Source organism: Mercenaria mercenaria, chromosome 9 (assembly GCF_021730395.1).
Source record: "Mercenaria mercenaria strain notata chromosome 9, MADL_Memer_1, whole genome shotgun sequence".
Taxonomy (NCBI): Eukaryota; Metazoa; Mollusca; class Bivalvia; order Venerida; family Veneridae; genus Mercenaria; species Mercenaria mercenaria.
In genome coordinates, this window is record NC_069369.1 from 20,599,381 (window position 1) to 20,616,012 (window position 16,632).

The 16,632-nt window shown below is 34.5% G+C and overlaps 1 protein-coding gene across 1 annotated transcript in view; it reads left to right on the forward strand.

The window, feature by feature from the left end:
• LOC123546648 (uncharacterized) overlaps positions 1–16,632 on the forward strand; it is a 39,661-nt gene that overhangs the window by 7,737 nt on the left and 15,292 nt on the right. The window contains exons 7-8 of the mRNA XM_053550965.1: positions 7,385–7,886; positions 12,788–12,940. Of these exons, the coding sequence (XP_053406940.1) occupies positions 7,385–7,836 (452 nt within the window). The 3' untranslated portion in view covers positions 7,837–7,886; positions 12,788–12,940. The remainder of the gene's footprint in view (positions 1–7,384; positions 7,887–12,787; positions 12,941–16,632) is intronic.

Sequence of the window (16,632 nt, forward strand, 5' to 3'; positions counted from 1 at the left end):
GTTTAGTTTCGTGCACACTGATTGTAGTTTGTCAATTTTTTCTTAGAAATGTTTAGAGCAGTTTTCTGTTTCTCGTATTCGTCATTTATGAATGTGAGTGATTTTTCGGCTCCGGTGCTTTTTGTTTCTAGGTTCGTTACCTTTATTTCTAGCCCAGACATCATGCTTTTATTAATTTTACAGTTTGCTCAATTTCGTCGATTTTTGGGAATTAACTTTTTATTTGTTTAACGTGCTCTATAAGCGATAACGCCCAACCCGGAGGTACAGACGGGCTTTTTTGCATATGAAAAACTGGTATGACTGCATATTATGCATACCTTGCATGGCTGGTGCATATTGCCTATTCATATTCATCACACTGAGTGTACATAATGCTGACTGTTCCTGAAAAAGTTCGACACTGTTCCGCCTGATGAGTTCGAGGTATTAGGTATATAATGGCCCGGGCGACCCACAGGCCTTTCTTCAACTGACATTTTGACAATTTCTCACCTTCTGACATCAATGCTAGTCCCTGCAGAACACTTTTCTAATAGTTTAGTCCGAAAACACTAACTGAAACCCAAGAATATTTGAAAACATCCAGGAGAGAAACTAGACATGTTTTACTGCTTTGCATCATGTGACATATACTCCGAACCGGAACCGAAAATTAAAATGCATTATTATCAATGGGCCATTTCACATATACGTCGAAACCGATACGAATGGAAAACCGAAACTGAACCATGCACGAATTTAAATCCTAGCTCTATTACTAAAGTCGGGTCGAAAATATAAAAAAAAAATCATGTTTTTTTCACAAATTAGTTTATTATGCTTCCCGAATGGAAAAACTTATAGCCACCATTTCGTCAGTCCGTCTGTCCTGCAATTTCTGTTCGGGACATTTCAGCGGTTTCACTTCCAAGAGGAAATGCGCACTTATTGCCCTTTGATTATTTAACATTAGTTTGCTATATACATATAAAGTACCATTTCTTAATTATTCGAAGTATTCGTCAGCAACCACTGGATGGAATTCAATGAAAGTTTATTGGAAGCAACACTTCTAAGAGAAGGAATGTGTATTGTCTTCATGTATCGGTCGGATGATTTTACACAGAGATATTGCCCTTTGATTATTTAACAGTAGTAAACTATAGCGCCATCCTTTCACTCAAAAATTGCTTACTGGAGTTCCAAGAAATTTCCTTGGGAGCAACAACTTAAAAGAGGTATGTGCTCAGTCGGTGAATTCCTCTTTTGTACTTTGAATGTGCAATAATCATACTTTGGGGATCTGTTTTACCGTTATTATCTTTTTTTCCTCAGCTAATGCAAAACATTGCAAAATCTTCCTGGATCATCGTGCAATTCCTAAACGAGATCGCGGTATTCTCCCTTTGTGGATCACAATATCAATTTCATTTTCCACATCTATACTACGGCGTCCTTTTATTAATAATATCCAAGCAGTGAAAACTCTAGCAGATTCCGAAACGAAACAAAACTGTTCGATGTATGTGTGAAATGGCCTTCAATAATGGTGACATCAGTCGACGAAATTAAATCTCAACAAACAAGTTCCTATTCTTTTATCTTGGCAAGGGATATCTCCTATTTCATTTCCCAACAAAATAGTCGTTTTGAGCAAACCATGATTTTTTACGCACGAAATTAAAAGATTTTATAATAATTGAATTTAAATAATTTACCAAAATATGTCGAGGTCAAATTTATATTTCACCGAAATTTAGATAAATGAGCAAGAGATAATTTTTTATTTCTACTGATATATCTGTGTGTGGTAACCAGGGGTAGTTCCTAGATTTTTGCTTTAAAGTTACTACTTATATACATATAGTGCTACATTACATCTAATTTTAAGACCATCAAAATATATAGAACAGAACAGAACATTTCTTTTATTCACCCAGGTACATGGAATTATAGTACAACATGGGGGTTTAAAACCATTGGGTTTATAAATTTATATATTGATATATATTATATAATGTTTGTCCGTTTTTGCAGGATGCGTAATTTAATTCACATAATTTTGTTGTGTAGGCTATTTAAAGTGCGCTATTAAAAGTGTGTTTCCTGTTTTTTAGTACAAGGAGGTTATCTTCACTTGAACAACGCATCATAGCCCACAGCTAAATTTATATTTAAACATCAAAACTCCTTGCATTTAATCAGTTAAGAAACCACTTATGTTCTTTTCATCAATAAGTATATACACCATTGACGCTCCCAAGAAGGCACGATGCAAGTAAACACTAATAGATATTAAGATGAATGATAAATGCAGTATGTCAGATCAAAGCATGTCCGAAAGCAACACGAATATCTTAGAAAAAAGAAGCAAGCACGGATCATTTTTTAGAATTAAGTATGTATGAATGTCAGAAAGAAAAACGAAACAATTCTGAACCTGTTTCGATATTTGTACAATGAGAACATCGACAACCATTACATCTCTGTGAAAGATTAACTTTATTACTGTGCTTATTGAACTCTGAACCTATCAAATAATCTTGTAAATTTTTCGGACGTTTATAGGCAACAACAGGTTTACAATTCTCATAAACGGATTAAGTTGTAAAGCTTTTTGATAGGTTCAAAATATTCCAGTATTTATAAATAGTGTTACCAATACGTGGAAGTGCTGGATCATACACAATAGTAAAAGGAATTACACTATTTTTGTCCCCAACTTGAGTCTGTAAAGTGTCTTGCTGAGATAAATTGACTACTTTTTGGAAGGCTCGGTCTAACACATCATGTGGGTAACTTCTGTCAACGAAGATTTCACGAAGCTGTGATAATGAATGTTTGAACTTGTCATCATCTGATATTATACGTCTGTAGCGTTTTGCTTGATTATAAATTTTCTCCCTTGGATAACTCTTGTGTAATAGTATGCGTAAACTTTATGTCAAGATGAAAACTGTTTAACTCTCTGATGAAAAGTTGTAGTTCTTCAAAGTTTACGCATACTATTTCACAAGAGTCGCTCTCATTTCTAGATGTAAATATATCCAAGGGAGAGAATTTATGTGTCGAAACTAACATATATGTAAAAGAAACTAATAACCACCAATATTTAGACTATACATCATGTCATCCCAAAGCATGTAAGAACGGTATTCCGTATAATCAAGCAAAACGCTACAGATGTATAATTTTCCAGTTTCCGTTGATAATTTGTAACTTATATACTGAAACAAAGCTGTAAAATTGTTCAAATTTCAGTAAAAAAATTGTGGTTTCTTGAATTTAATTGATGTTACCATGGAAACGAAGCCCGTGACCTATATATCTTAATGTAAAATTTAAAAGCGTTGACACTGGTCTATTTAAGGAACACAGCTTCGGCTTTTTATTTGCATTTCAACAATATCCATGAGAATAATAGCAGCATGCAGAATGATTTTTCCATAAAAAATGTCAGACGAGGAGTACTGCTGTAAGTATTTTAAGCTATGAAATTTGTTTAAATAAATGCAAATAACAAGAAAATATTACTTAAAGAAAACATTAGACCTATTTAATTTTGGCCCAACTCTAAAGAATTGGGTTAAATTGTTTTATAATAAGCCATCAAGCTGTGTTTTGTATAACGGATTTTTATCAGATATGTTTTACATTAGACGAGGAGTTCGTCAAGGATGCCCTTTATCCCCTTATATTTTTATTTTAGCGATAGAATTACTATCAATAGCTATTCGAGAAAATCAGAATATCAAAGGTATTAAAATGCTTGATATAGAAGCTAAAAATAGTATGTTTGCAGATGACGCTACTATACTACTCGACGGTTCCTGTGAAAGTTTCAACAAAATGATAAATATGTTTGAGGAATTTTCCCATATCTCAGGCCTTAAACTCAACCATGACAAATGTACAGTACTCAGAATAGGCTCAATGAGAAACCAACATGATTTGATTTACTGTAAAAAAAATTGAGAAGATAACTTGGACTTCAGAACTTGGACCCCCGACACCACCCCCCACCAAAAAAAAAATCTATAAAATATAAGTCCACAGAATTATTTACCAGGTAGAGATAGATCAAAATACACCTAAAATTTGGATGTACCATGCATGTTGTACCACAGAAAAGTGGTCTCAATTTTTCCCTACGGCCAGAAATAAAAAAGTTACAATATAATCTATTTATAGTAACAACAAAGTGACATAATTATAAAAAAGTTTGCCTCATAGTGGTGAACATTTCTGCCAAGTTACATCAAAATCCCTCCATGCATGAAGAAGAAATGCTCCGGACAAAGTCATTCTTGAATTTGACTTTTAACCTCTAAGTATGACCTTGACCTTAGATCTAGGGACCTGGTTCTGGTGCGCGACAATTTGTCTCATGGTAGTGAACATTTGTGTCAAGTTACATTAAAATCCCTCCATGCATAAAGAAGAAATGCTCCAGACTAAGTATGACCTTGACCTTAGACCTAGAGCCGGTGCTTTGCGCGCATGTTGTCTCATCCAGGGAAGTGTTTGTGCCAACTGATATTTAAATCCTGTTTTGCATGACAAAGTTATAGACCGGACAAGAAAAAATCCTAGTGACCTTTGATCTCAAAGTGTGACCTTGACCTTTAAACTAGGGTTCTGGGTGTTGCGTAAGAGACACGTCGTCTCATCATGGGGAACATTTATGCCAAGTAATATTGTAATCCCTTGATGGATGACAGAGTTCTGGACCGGACAGGAAAAAAACCCTATTGACCTTTGGCCTCCAATTGTGACCTTGACCTTTGAGCTAGGGGTCCGGGTTTTGTGCATGACATGTTGTCTCATCATGGGAAACATCTGTGCTAAATAATATTGAAATCCCTTATTGAATGACAGAGTTATGGACTGGACAGGAAACAGACCCTGTTTATGCCATGTTAACATTTGACTGCTAAGTGTTACCTTGACCTTTGAGCTTGGGGTCTGAAAGTTGTGCACGACACATTGTCTTATTATGAGGTACATATGTGCCGATTGATATTAAAATCCCTTCATAGATGGGAGAGTTATGAACCGGACAATAAAAAAGCCCTGCTGACCTTTGACCTCAAATTGTGACCTTGACTTTTAAGCTAGGGTGTGGTTTTGCGCATGACACGTCGTCTCATCATGGGGAATATTTTTGCCAAGTAATATTAAAATCCCTTCATGGATGAAAGAGTTATGGACCGGACACGAAACAGACCCTGTTCATGCCATGTTAACATTTGACTGCTAAGTTTGACCTTGACCTTTGAGCTAGGGGTCTCAAAGTTGTGCATGACATATCATCTTATTATGAGGTACAGTTGTGCCAAGTGGTATTAAAATCCCTTCATGGATGGGAGAGTTATGGAACGGGCAGGAAAAAAGCCCTGTTGACCTTTGACCTCCAATTGTGACCTTGACCTTTAAGCTAGGGGTCCGGGTTTTGCGCATGACACGTCGTCTCATCATGGAGAACATTTGTGCCAAGTAATAATAAAATCTCTTCATGGATAAAAGAGTTATGAACCGGACACGAAATTGCGGACGGACGGACTGACGGAATGACAGAATGACGGAATGACGGAAAAGCGCCTTCCTATAGTCCCCGAAACTGCTTTTCAACCAGTAGGGGACTAATAAACTTATATAGATTATTAGAAACAACAAAATCCTGTTACTTGAATAAAAACCTAACTAAAATTTAAAAAAAAATAACTGTCAGAGGAAAAACCAAAATTTCAAATTAAATGGGAATGATTTTTTCCGGAAAAATCAGTTCTGTTGGAAAGATATATTCAAATATTCTATTACTTGTTGCATAGATAACAGTTTACAAAACTTCCATTTTAATTTTCTTCACAGAAATATTGCAACAAACAAGTTTTTATTTAAATGCAATTTAACAGAATCGACCCTGTGTGACTTTTGTAATATGGAACACTTGTTCTGGAACTGTACAAAGATGCAGAAATTTTGGAACCAGATTTTCAAATGGTTGAACGATTGTGATATTCAGGTACAACAGAATAAGTTCCTGACATTCTTTCACTCAAAAAAACAAGGTCATCTCATATATTCTCATGCTGTCAAAATACTTAATATACAAATGTAAAATAAAGAAAATAGTACCAGAAATAGTTTTCAGAATGATAAAATAACTAATTTTAAACAAAAGCTGATAAATAGATTAAAACTAGAAAAATATACAGCGTTCCGTAACGACTGTCTTGATAATTTCAATAACGATTTGAATTGTTTCCTCCCTTTACTTTAAACAACAAAATCTACATACCACGGTAGTCTTCTTACTTTTTTCTTTTTTTTTCTCGTTTCTTTTTTTTTTTTTTTCTTCTCTCACCTATTAACATATTATTGTTATTTTTAACCATTACGTTCCTTAAAATGGCCTTTTTTCTTCTTTCTTTTGTTGTTTTCTTCCATCACCTATTAACATAATTATTATTGTTATTTTTAACCATTACGTTCCTTAAAATGGCCAAAACTACTATATGTACATGTTAAAAATAGTATAAGACATTTGTATATTATTGAAATGTAATGTAAATATATATTGTGACAAATAAACGGGCCTTAAACGTGGTTCCAAAAAAAAAAAAACAAAAAAAAAAACTCGGTTTTCCATGCTGAAACATATGCGTAATAAATGCAGTAATTTAATTGCTGATTTATATATAAATCATTTGAGAGACAATGCTGTATGTGATTGCGGTCATGCTGGAAGATGCTGAACATTTTCCTTAAAAGAATACAGCTTATTAACGCCACACGTATTTTTCATTCACTGAATACGCAGACTCTTTTGTATGGAGATGAAAAACATACTGAAAAAGAAAATTCAGTAATATTTCTAGTAGTTCAAAAATATATCAAACATACAAAGCGTTTTCGTTAAGATATCTGGTTGCTGCTAAACGCAATTGTACCTCCCCCAGTTATGACCCAGGACTTCGATCTGACTCTCCCTCTTCCTATCTTTCCATCTTTTTCGCTTTCTCTTAATTTCTACTGTAAGGTCATTTTTACTTCTTTTCTAACATGGTTGTTATTGATTTCGCTTAGCTTCGTTCTCTTCCAAATACATTTTGTCAATATATTTCATGAGAATACAATGCAATTAATAATATAAATTTTCCTTTAAATATACATTCGGGGACGGACCGAATTACTAATGTTAGATGAACTTGTGGTCCAACACATTTACCTTTCCTAAAATGTTGTTTTTTGTATGTTCTGTATATGTATATTGTATATGTTGTCATAAAAAGAAAGGAATAAAATATGTTTAAATCAAATCGGAAACGATATGTGGTTACAATTATAATGTTATGGTTGGTTTTCAAAGCATTTAATATTCTTTTTTTCTTCCTTTCAGATAAGCGGCACCTGTACGAGAATGAAAAACTTTGTGTCACAAAGGAGCGTGTTTATTGGCTGAAAGCTCTGAAAGGACTTTCGATTACAAAAGACGTAGTACTGCCGCTTGTTTCGTCAATCTTCAGGCAGTTCTATAACAACTGTACTGTCAATGAACGAGGTCACATTCAACATCTGCTTACCATTGCAAGTAATCGTGATACCTATAAACAGGTAACGGGAGTACAGACAGGCCCTAACGTTTGGGATGTCAACTGCTCCGACTGCAAGCCCTTACTGATGAAACTACTGCGGGCTCACTGGAAACCATCACAAATTGAGTGGGGTAACATTGGTGCTGGAGGGGTAGATGACTATTGGAAGATTGCGAAGCTGTTTATGCCATGTGGAAACAAGGACAGTAGGGGGGACCTGAAGACACAAACATTTCGGCAATTTTCGAACTCTTGAGAAACTTCAAGATTGACAACTTTAATCAGGAAGCGACAGATTTGAATCAGGTTTGAAGTGATACATGTATATATATATATACATGTATTATATTATTATGGCCAGTGATTTCTGACAAGAGTATTAAAGGATTAAAGGATCCCCAATATACATTTATAGATACTGTACATATATGTGAAAAAAGTAAATACTTCTCTCTGGTGACCATATTTCGGCAAACTGGAATAATTTGAACACAACTGGTCTAGGATCACCGAAGAAACATTTTTGTAACATTGTTAAATGAGATTTCATAGGGACAAACATTCTAGCCATATTTTGATTAAATCAGGCAGATCATTAACCAAGTTTTATAAAATGAAAATTATTTTATCTAGTGACCTAGTTTTTCACCCGATTCACCAAGTTATGAATTAATCCTAGATTTTAAACAGACAAACATACTGATACAAGTATCATGAATATCGAGTAGAAAACTTGGCCTCTATAGTGTAAATAATGTTTTACAGTGATATATCATAGTGATCTAGTTTAAGATCTCGGGCCGATTACTTTTTCAACTTTACGAAACAAACATTCTTGGTATGATTTGTGATGATAAGTAGAAATGGTAACTACACAAGAAAATCTAAGGGGAACAACTCTGTCCAATAAATGAAGCCAGCATAAAACATTGATCAAAAATGAAAGAAAAACTAAATCGGTCCTTTTCTCAACAACTGACCAGGCAGAAAAAGTATTTGTTTAAAACTCTTTGTATTCGATATACAACATGCAAACTTTTTTTTTTGACTTACACTGACAATAATTTTATAAGTTCTGCTGAGGCCCTGCTAGAAAGTTTAGTAGAACATTAAAATAAGGTAAAAAATGCATAAATAGCTTGAAAGAAAATTTACGAGATTAAGAAAAGTCAGTGTCAAACGAGCTCGTCCTCCCGTATCCATCACCAAAAGATAAGAATCCCCTGGCATTGGTCAGCGACGCTTGCAAAAACACTCGCAGACTTTCAGGAGGTGTTGTCAAACAAGTTCTTCCTCCTGTTGACATCACCAGCAGGCTCCAGTTTATTTGCACTGGTCTCTGATACATAAAGGAACACTTGCAGACCTTCAGGAGGTGGTGCCAACCTATTTCATCTTCCCATAGACAACGTTAACATGTTGATATTCATATCAGACTGACAAATAATCTGTAAAGGTGAATTTGATTTTTTAGGTACCATCTCTACGATAAGTACAAAATATGGCCTAGAATGACAATGGAACTTTAAATACAAGCTTCAAGTAGGTACTATCTATTTTAGATATACGTGTAATATCATTTTCTGAAAAGAGTTATCTGATCTGAAAAAAAATAATGATTCTGGGTAAAAAAAAATGGAAGAAATGAAAACAACTCCGCTAAGACTTTATTGTAGACTTAGGTGACTATTGACCTAGTACCTCATGCAAACCATGCACTTTTTGACTGTAGGCATGGGAAAGGCATGCATAATTACTATAGTCTGAAAGGAAAACTATGTAATTTACTGCCCTCGGAAAATGTTGACATTTTTTGTGATGAATTCTGTCAACAAACAGATGAGGTTTTTTAAAAAGTAAAATCCCACAGAATTTAACAAGGTAAAATATGTTCAGCTACTGTTGAAAAAACTTACGGAACACTGCTACCCATAAGGCCATACCAAATTGATATGTCGTTCGTCGGAACTACCGCATCAAGAATTTCATTCCCGAGAAAAAAAAATAAAAATCACCCGCCCGCACGTACATAAAAATCTCCGAAAAATTTTTTTTTTCCCGATCACGCGGTCCGGAATAATAACGGAAAAGCAGGTTTTATCGCTGTTTTAATGCGTCAAAGTGAATATTGATCGGATTTCATGCATCCGTAATACATGTTACTGATGACCAAAACTAAAAAAGTCAGGAATTATGGTGTTGTTCATCATTTGTTTTAAATCTGGAGTGTCTGTGCTAGTGCCACACATGGCCTTCGATGTGTCGGTAGGTAATGAAGTAGGCACGTTCTACTTTTGTTCAATACAGTGAAAGGAACGAATCACGACTTGTAAGACGTGCACGGGGATGCAGTTAAAAATATTTGGAAATATTGTTCAGATATAGTTTTCAAACCATTTGTTATCAGTTGTTTAGTTCAGTATGTTATATCTAGAGTCCAAAGCTGAGGCCGACTACTATCTTAAAAAAATGTTTGTTCACAGATCCTGACCGACCTATCACATTGTCTAGGCCAAATCTTTTTGAACGTAACTTCTTTAGTACAGCAGTCAGATATTCTATCGAAACGCATTTAGTCAATTTAAAAAATGTTTAGCTTTTCAAATAAGTAGTGTAGATATAAAATATGTCCTTTTGTAACCCCAATTTTGCCTGTTTGTCTATTACTTGGCTGTGAATTGACAGAACGAAAAAAAAACTGGAAAAACAGACCTCCCCAACTCTAAATTTCTAGTTCAGTCAAAGCAAAACAAACAACACTTTAAGGGTGGCCATATAACACTTTAAGGGTGACCATATTGGGATCATTCTTTGTCAGTCTTGTTATCATTTTTGCCTGAAATGAATCTCCACCACAAAAACATAAGCTAGCCGGATCTGTTAAGAAATTATTCCAAAGGGATTCGAGCAATGTCGAAGCATCTGTATGACCAACTCTGTTTGGTCTCACTGGTCAAGTGGTTTGTTACTTCCCTTCACCTCTATGGGTTGGAGTTCCACTAGGGGCACAAAGTTGTTCATGTGCCGAAGCCATCTAACTGTGCTTCAAAAGAAATGTTATTCCACACATGTGCCTGTTTTGTCTTAAATAGGCAGTCCTTCAGATTAATGTAGAAAAATCAAAACTAAAGATAAGACACTCATCCCTTCGAAATTATAACTAAAAAAAAACAAAATGATTCAGTGAGGTTTGGCAAGAATTTATTTGCAAAATCATTCATGTAGTCTTTAAAACATAATAGAAAAGCTATACACTGTGTTACCTACACTGTAAATGTTTGATTTCTGTGTTATTTCTAAAGAAATGTTAACTTCATGTATAATCATAACCGCCTCCTCAAGGGTCCAAGCTGGGGGAAAAAAAATAAAAAAGCCCGCTCGCTCCATGTAAAATCTACCCGCCTCTGAAAAAATCAAAATAGAGAAAAAAAAAATAAAATAAAAATTTCGCTCGCCCGCTCCAATTTTTTTCGAAAATTTTCCGAAGAACTATTAATCAATTTGGTATGGCCTAATTATGCGTCGAAGTATGGAATAAAATATCTAGAAATATGAGAAAGTCAAAGAAAACAATTTCAGGACAGTAAGATGCATGACTGTAAGATGACGCTTGCGCTGTAAATGACATATTACGAACTACATATGTCTAGAAGATTTATGTAGTAATTTATGGTTTATTTCATAAAACCGAATGAAAATCCAATACCTTGCTAGTTCCTCTTTGTTGTTTAAATAGTATATTTCTCGTTTAAAAAAACAACGAAAGTTTATAAAAATATACATAACGTGACGCTGTATGTGAAAAAAAACAAAACATTGTTAATTGTCTTCGAAACGTCATGACGTCTTTCCTCATTACAGAAGTTGATTTCCCGCGGATTGCTTAAATACGCTCTTGTAAAAGAAAAAAGTTCTAAAAATAATGGTTTTTCGTTGGGTTTTTTTTATTGTTGTTGTTATTTTTTACTATTATTCTTGAATATGGTGTGCAAGAAAAAGATTCTATCACTGGCTGTAGGTGTAGTTGGGAATATCCGGCTCTAGGGTAACTGTTTACGCGGTAACTCGGTAGAGCCTCGTTACCGGCTTAAAAGTTACCCTCGAGCCTAGATATTCCCTTATGCACCTAAAACCAATGAAAGATTTTTATACTAATAACCCAGATTTAAAATTGACCTAAATATCATGAGTACAAACATTCTGACAATTATTTATAAAGATCAATGAAAATTGTGGCTTCTATAGTGTTAACAATCTTTGTCTATGACTTTACCTAGTGACCTAATTTTTAACCTTAGGTAATTCAATTTTGAACTCTCCTATATTTCGTGGAGGCAAACATTCTGACAAATATTTATGGTAGTCAAATAGAACATACAGCCTGTAGAGTGTTAACAATGTTTTGCTATGATTTGAGCTAGTGACCAACTTATAAGATGTTTCTAGATTTCATAGAGAGAAGCATTCAGGCAATACAACATTTTATAAGGATTATATGGAAGATGTGGCAACTGGAGTGTTAACAAGGTTTTCCTATTAATTGACTGTTTAAATAGTATATTTCTCGTTTAAAAAAACAACGAAAGTTTATAAAAATATACATAACGTGACGCTGTATGTGAAAAAACAAAACATTGCTAATTGTCTAGTGGCCTAGTTTTTTTACCCTAGATGACCCAGTATAAAACTCATTCTAGATTTAATTGAGGTAACATTCCAAGCAAGTTTCATTAAGATTTGGTCATAATAGAGATAAAGGTGGTCAACGAATTTTTATACATCAGATAACAAAACTGAGTGGTGAAATATTGGCATTAATTTACACCGATTGATTTTAAATTGACGCAAAGATATGTCTGATTTATAACTTTAACAACTGATCATGTACACTTATTTGAGATCAATCAGTTCTTAATAGATGTTAAATTTTAACTGGAAATATTTTAAAATTTGACTTTCCTGTCCTGGTTGCCAAACCAAGACAGCGTTATAAGGGTATTGATTTTAATAATCATATTTTGCCGAGGGGAGTATATGAATATAAGCACCATTCATGATTGACATGTAAATATGGTGCCTAAATTCATTAGAATTGCAGGTTCATTAAATAATTATTACCTCCCTTTGCTGATCTCGGTAGATTGAAAATAAGTGAATTCCGAGACTACATACTACCGAACATTATTTTTTACACATAATTGTTTCAGCTGATAAGAGACGGAAATGAGCTGGTACATTCACCTGACAATGAGATACCTGAGGAGAAAATGAATGATATTTTCAAACACATATTCAAATTCTTGGAGAGCAACAGACTGGGTGAAGGAAACACAACGAACGTCAGAATAGAATTAGAACAGGTTTTTACCATAATTATTCGTTTAAGGTCAAGAAGGTGTAATTCAGCGTCACCTAACGGAATTGTAATTGTAAGTTGAAATAATCACCATAGAATCTATGACGTCATGTAACGTAAAGAATGTTATAAAAATGCGTTTTCCGACGTCATTTTCGTATACTGTCGTCACTTGAGTCCCTTGAAACTTATGGAGATACACTACTGCTTTCGTTAGAATTGAACATTATAATTACACCTTCTTCACCTAATAAGCAAAAAAGTTGTAATTTTGATAGTTCTACAGATAAACCCCACTGTGAGATTTTTGTTTATTTATGTATGTGGGCAGCTCGATTATTTCGTAATAGTAGCGATGAAACTGAGAAAGAGGGGTACTAAACTTTAGTAGTTTGTGTCTAATGGACTATCAACACAATTGCACGCTATTTCTTTGTGTGTACTGGTAAAATACACCGGGTTCGTTGAATACCCATGCCATTTATTCAAATAATACTATTACATGCTTGCATTTTGTCCAGTCGTGCACTTTAAATTTAGGCTCTTGGTAATTTAAGCTAAGACTATTGTGCACTTATATCTCGGATTAGCCCTATGTATATATGTTTTTTCATGCTATAATACCGGGCGTATGATCACTAGTGTTAGAGCTTAGTTCAGCGGGAACTTATTTCATGTACTCTGTCTCTTCCAAACGGTCGAGTTATCCCCAATCACCACTACTGCCGGCCTTTTTGTCAGTACCGAAGTTGTCTTCTTGTAGCAATACCCAACCAGCACAATATCACTAGCATCTACTGCTAACTTAAATGTTGGTTTTTTTCTTCAAAATTTGGTGCCAAAAGAACTAGTACGACCTTCAATTTTTCAAATGATTTTTGACATTTATTATTCCAGATATTTTTTTTATTTTCAGTAAGTAAACTTGTTAAAGATCCAGCAAAAGAGGAAATATTTTGACAAAACTTTCTATAATTTCGAGCCATAACGCGAAAATGCATAAGTTGCCTTTTACTGGTTGCAACTGGAAAATCAGAGCTTGTTTCAGCCTTAGTGTCAGTGGGTTTTACTTGACCTTGTCCCACAACATGACCTAAGAAAACAACACAAGCTTCACTTCTTGCTAAATGCATAGTAAGCTTTGCCTCACTGACTCTTTTAAAGAAATTCTTGATCGTCTGCAGAGGAATTTGCCAAATGTCATGGTATATGATGATATCGTCAATGTATCAATCACATCTAAAGTCCAAAAATGGCATGACTTTGTATTGAAATAATCCTTCAAGTATAACCATTGCTGAAACTTGTTAAGCTTTATCTGTGAGAGGAAACTTGCCAAAATCCTTTTAACAAATCAAATTGTGTTACAAATTTTGCATGTCCAACTATATCAATACAATCGACATTTTTAGGTATTGGAAATGAATCAGTTTTTGTGACGCTGTTAACTTCCCTGTAATCTGTACACAACGGATAAGATTTATCAGGTTTTGGAACAAGAATACATGGAGAACTCCAGTTACTTTTGCTCGGTTCAATGAAATCATTGTCCAACAAACATTTTATTTCTTCTTTTAAACATTTTAATTTTGTAGGGTTCATTCTATATGAATGTTGTTAAATTGGAGCCTCACTCGGGGCGCTGAATTTTTTCATGTGAGGAAGCCATCTGGCCTCCGGGAGGTCGGCGGTTCTACCTAGGTTCCCGCTTGTAATGAAATAATGCTTGGGGGGCACCTGGGGTCTTCCTCCACCATCAAAGCTGGAAAGTCGTCATATGACCTATAATCGTGTCGGTACGACGTTAAACCCAACAAAATAAAATAAAATGTTTAATTGGAGTAGAATTTGTAAGCTCAATGTCATGAACGATTTTATCAGTTCTAGTAGGTACATCTGGAAACAAATGTTCATATTCATGGATAAGTTGATTCAGCTGTTCTCTTTGTTGAAGTTTCAAATGAAAATGCTTTTCGTCTAGGTGTTGTAGAAAGTCTGAATTATGAAGTTTTCTTTGACCATGGACAGTGCTGTTATCATGTTCAATAACAGATCTAGTTGAATTTTCAATTTCCTTACTAACAGGTAAAATAACACTAACAGGTTGTGGGACAGAGCTATTTCTATAAATATATTCTTTTAACATATTTATATGACATAACTGTTTTTACTTGTGCCTCCCAGGAGTGAATATAATGTAATCACTTCATTTTAACAGTATAAGGACCATAATATCTAGCTTGTAATGGTTTACCAGTGATAGGTAAAAGTGCCAGAACTATATCATCTGGTATAAAACTTCTTTTTTCGGCACATTGTTCATATCTTGATTTTATTTTGTTTTGACCACATTGCAAATTTGAATGTGCCATTCACAAGCTTTTGTCAACTTAGTTCTGATGTTCGAAACATATTGTAGCAAATTTGAATAATTGTTATCCTTATTCTCGGTGCTTCCGAGGGATCTACTTTCCAGATCTTATTTACTTCACAACAGTGGATGTTAAGTGTTGTGTGGCGGCCGTAAATAGTCGCCCCGACTTCATCTCAGTGTTGTTATATTTTCTGGTCCTTCGGGATCATTGATTTCAACTCATTTAGATTTGAAGATTGAATACTGCTTAAGCCGGTGCTACGGGGTGTGGGCAGTGTTGCATTTTTCATTACTGCTCATGAACAGACTCAATCAAACCAAGTTCGCAATTTTCACTGTTTGCCTTGTTCCCGGTGCTTCCGAGGGATCTATTTTCCAGATTTTATTTTTCTTCTGAAAGAAATTTCTCTTTTAGTAATTTTAAAGGTCCACGGACAGTGTGACCAAACACCAATTCAAATGGACTGAAGCCAAGTGATTCTTGTACAGCATATTTGACCGAAATTAGCAATAAATGAATACCTTCATCTCAGTCTTTCTCTGTATGAAATCAATATAATGTATGTTCTAATCATAGTTTTCAATGTTTGATGAAATCTTTCTAAGGCACATTGACTTTCTAGATGATAGGCTGAAGATCTGTATTGTTTTTTATGCCTAAATTATGTAATACTTGTTGAAATATGTTAGACATAAAATTAGAAACTTTGTCAGCCTATACATATTTTGAGAGATCAACAAATGTGGAAAGTTTAGTTAAGTTCTTAACAAAGGATTTGACCTTACTGTTTCTTAAAGGTATATTTTCAAGAAATCTTGTTGAAGCACACATAATTGTCAAAAAAATACTTGTTTCCTGATTTAGTTTAAGGCAAGGGACCGACACAGTCCACTATAATTCTACTGAAAGGTCCATCAAATGCCGGTATTGGCTGAAGATGTGCCTACGGTATTTTCTGATTAGGGTTGTCTACCATTTGACATGTGTGACAAGACCTACAGAATTGGGACACATCAGATTTTAAATTAGTCTTTGTAAAAGACTAAAATTTTCCCTAGGTCATAAAAGATTTTCTGCTATTTTATCCAAATGCATGAAATATTTATCAACTTCTTTTTCTTGAAAAGATTTTCTGCTATTTTATCTATTTTTTCTTGAAAAGGTGGAACTAACCTTATATGTTTGGTGACACATCAAAGTGAGAAGAACTTGGAGAATGTTCTGGTCTTCTACTTGCCAGTTCTATCTTTTTCATGTCTAATTCAAATTCCATTCTCTCTCTCTCTCTCCCCTCTCTCTCTCTCTCTCCCCACTCTCTCTC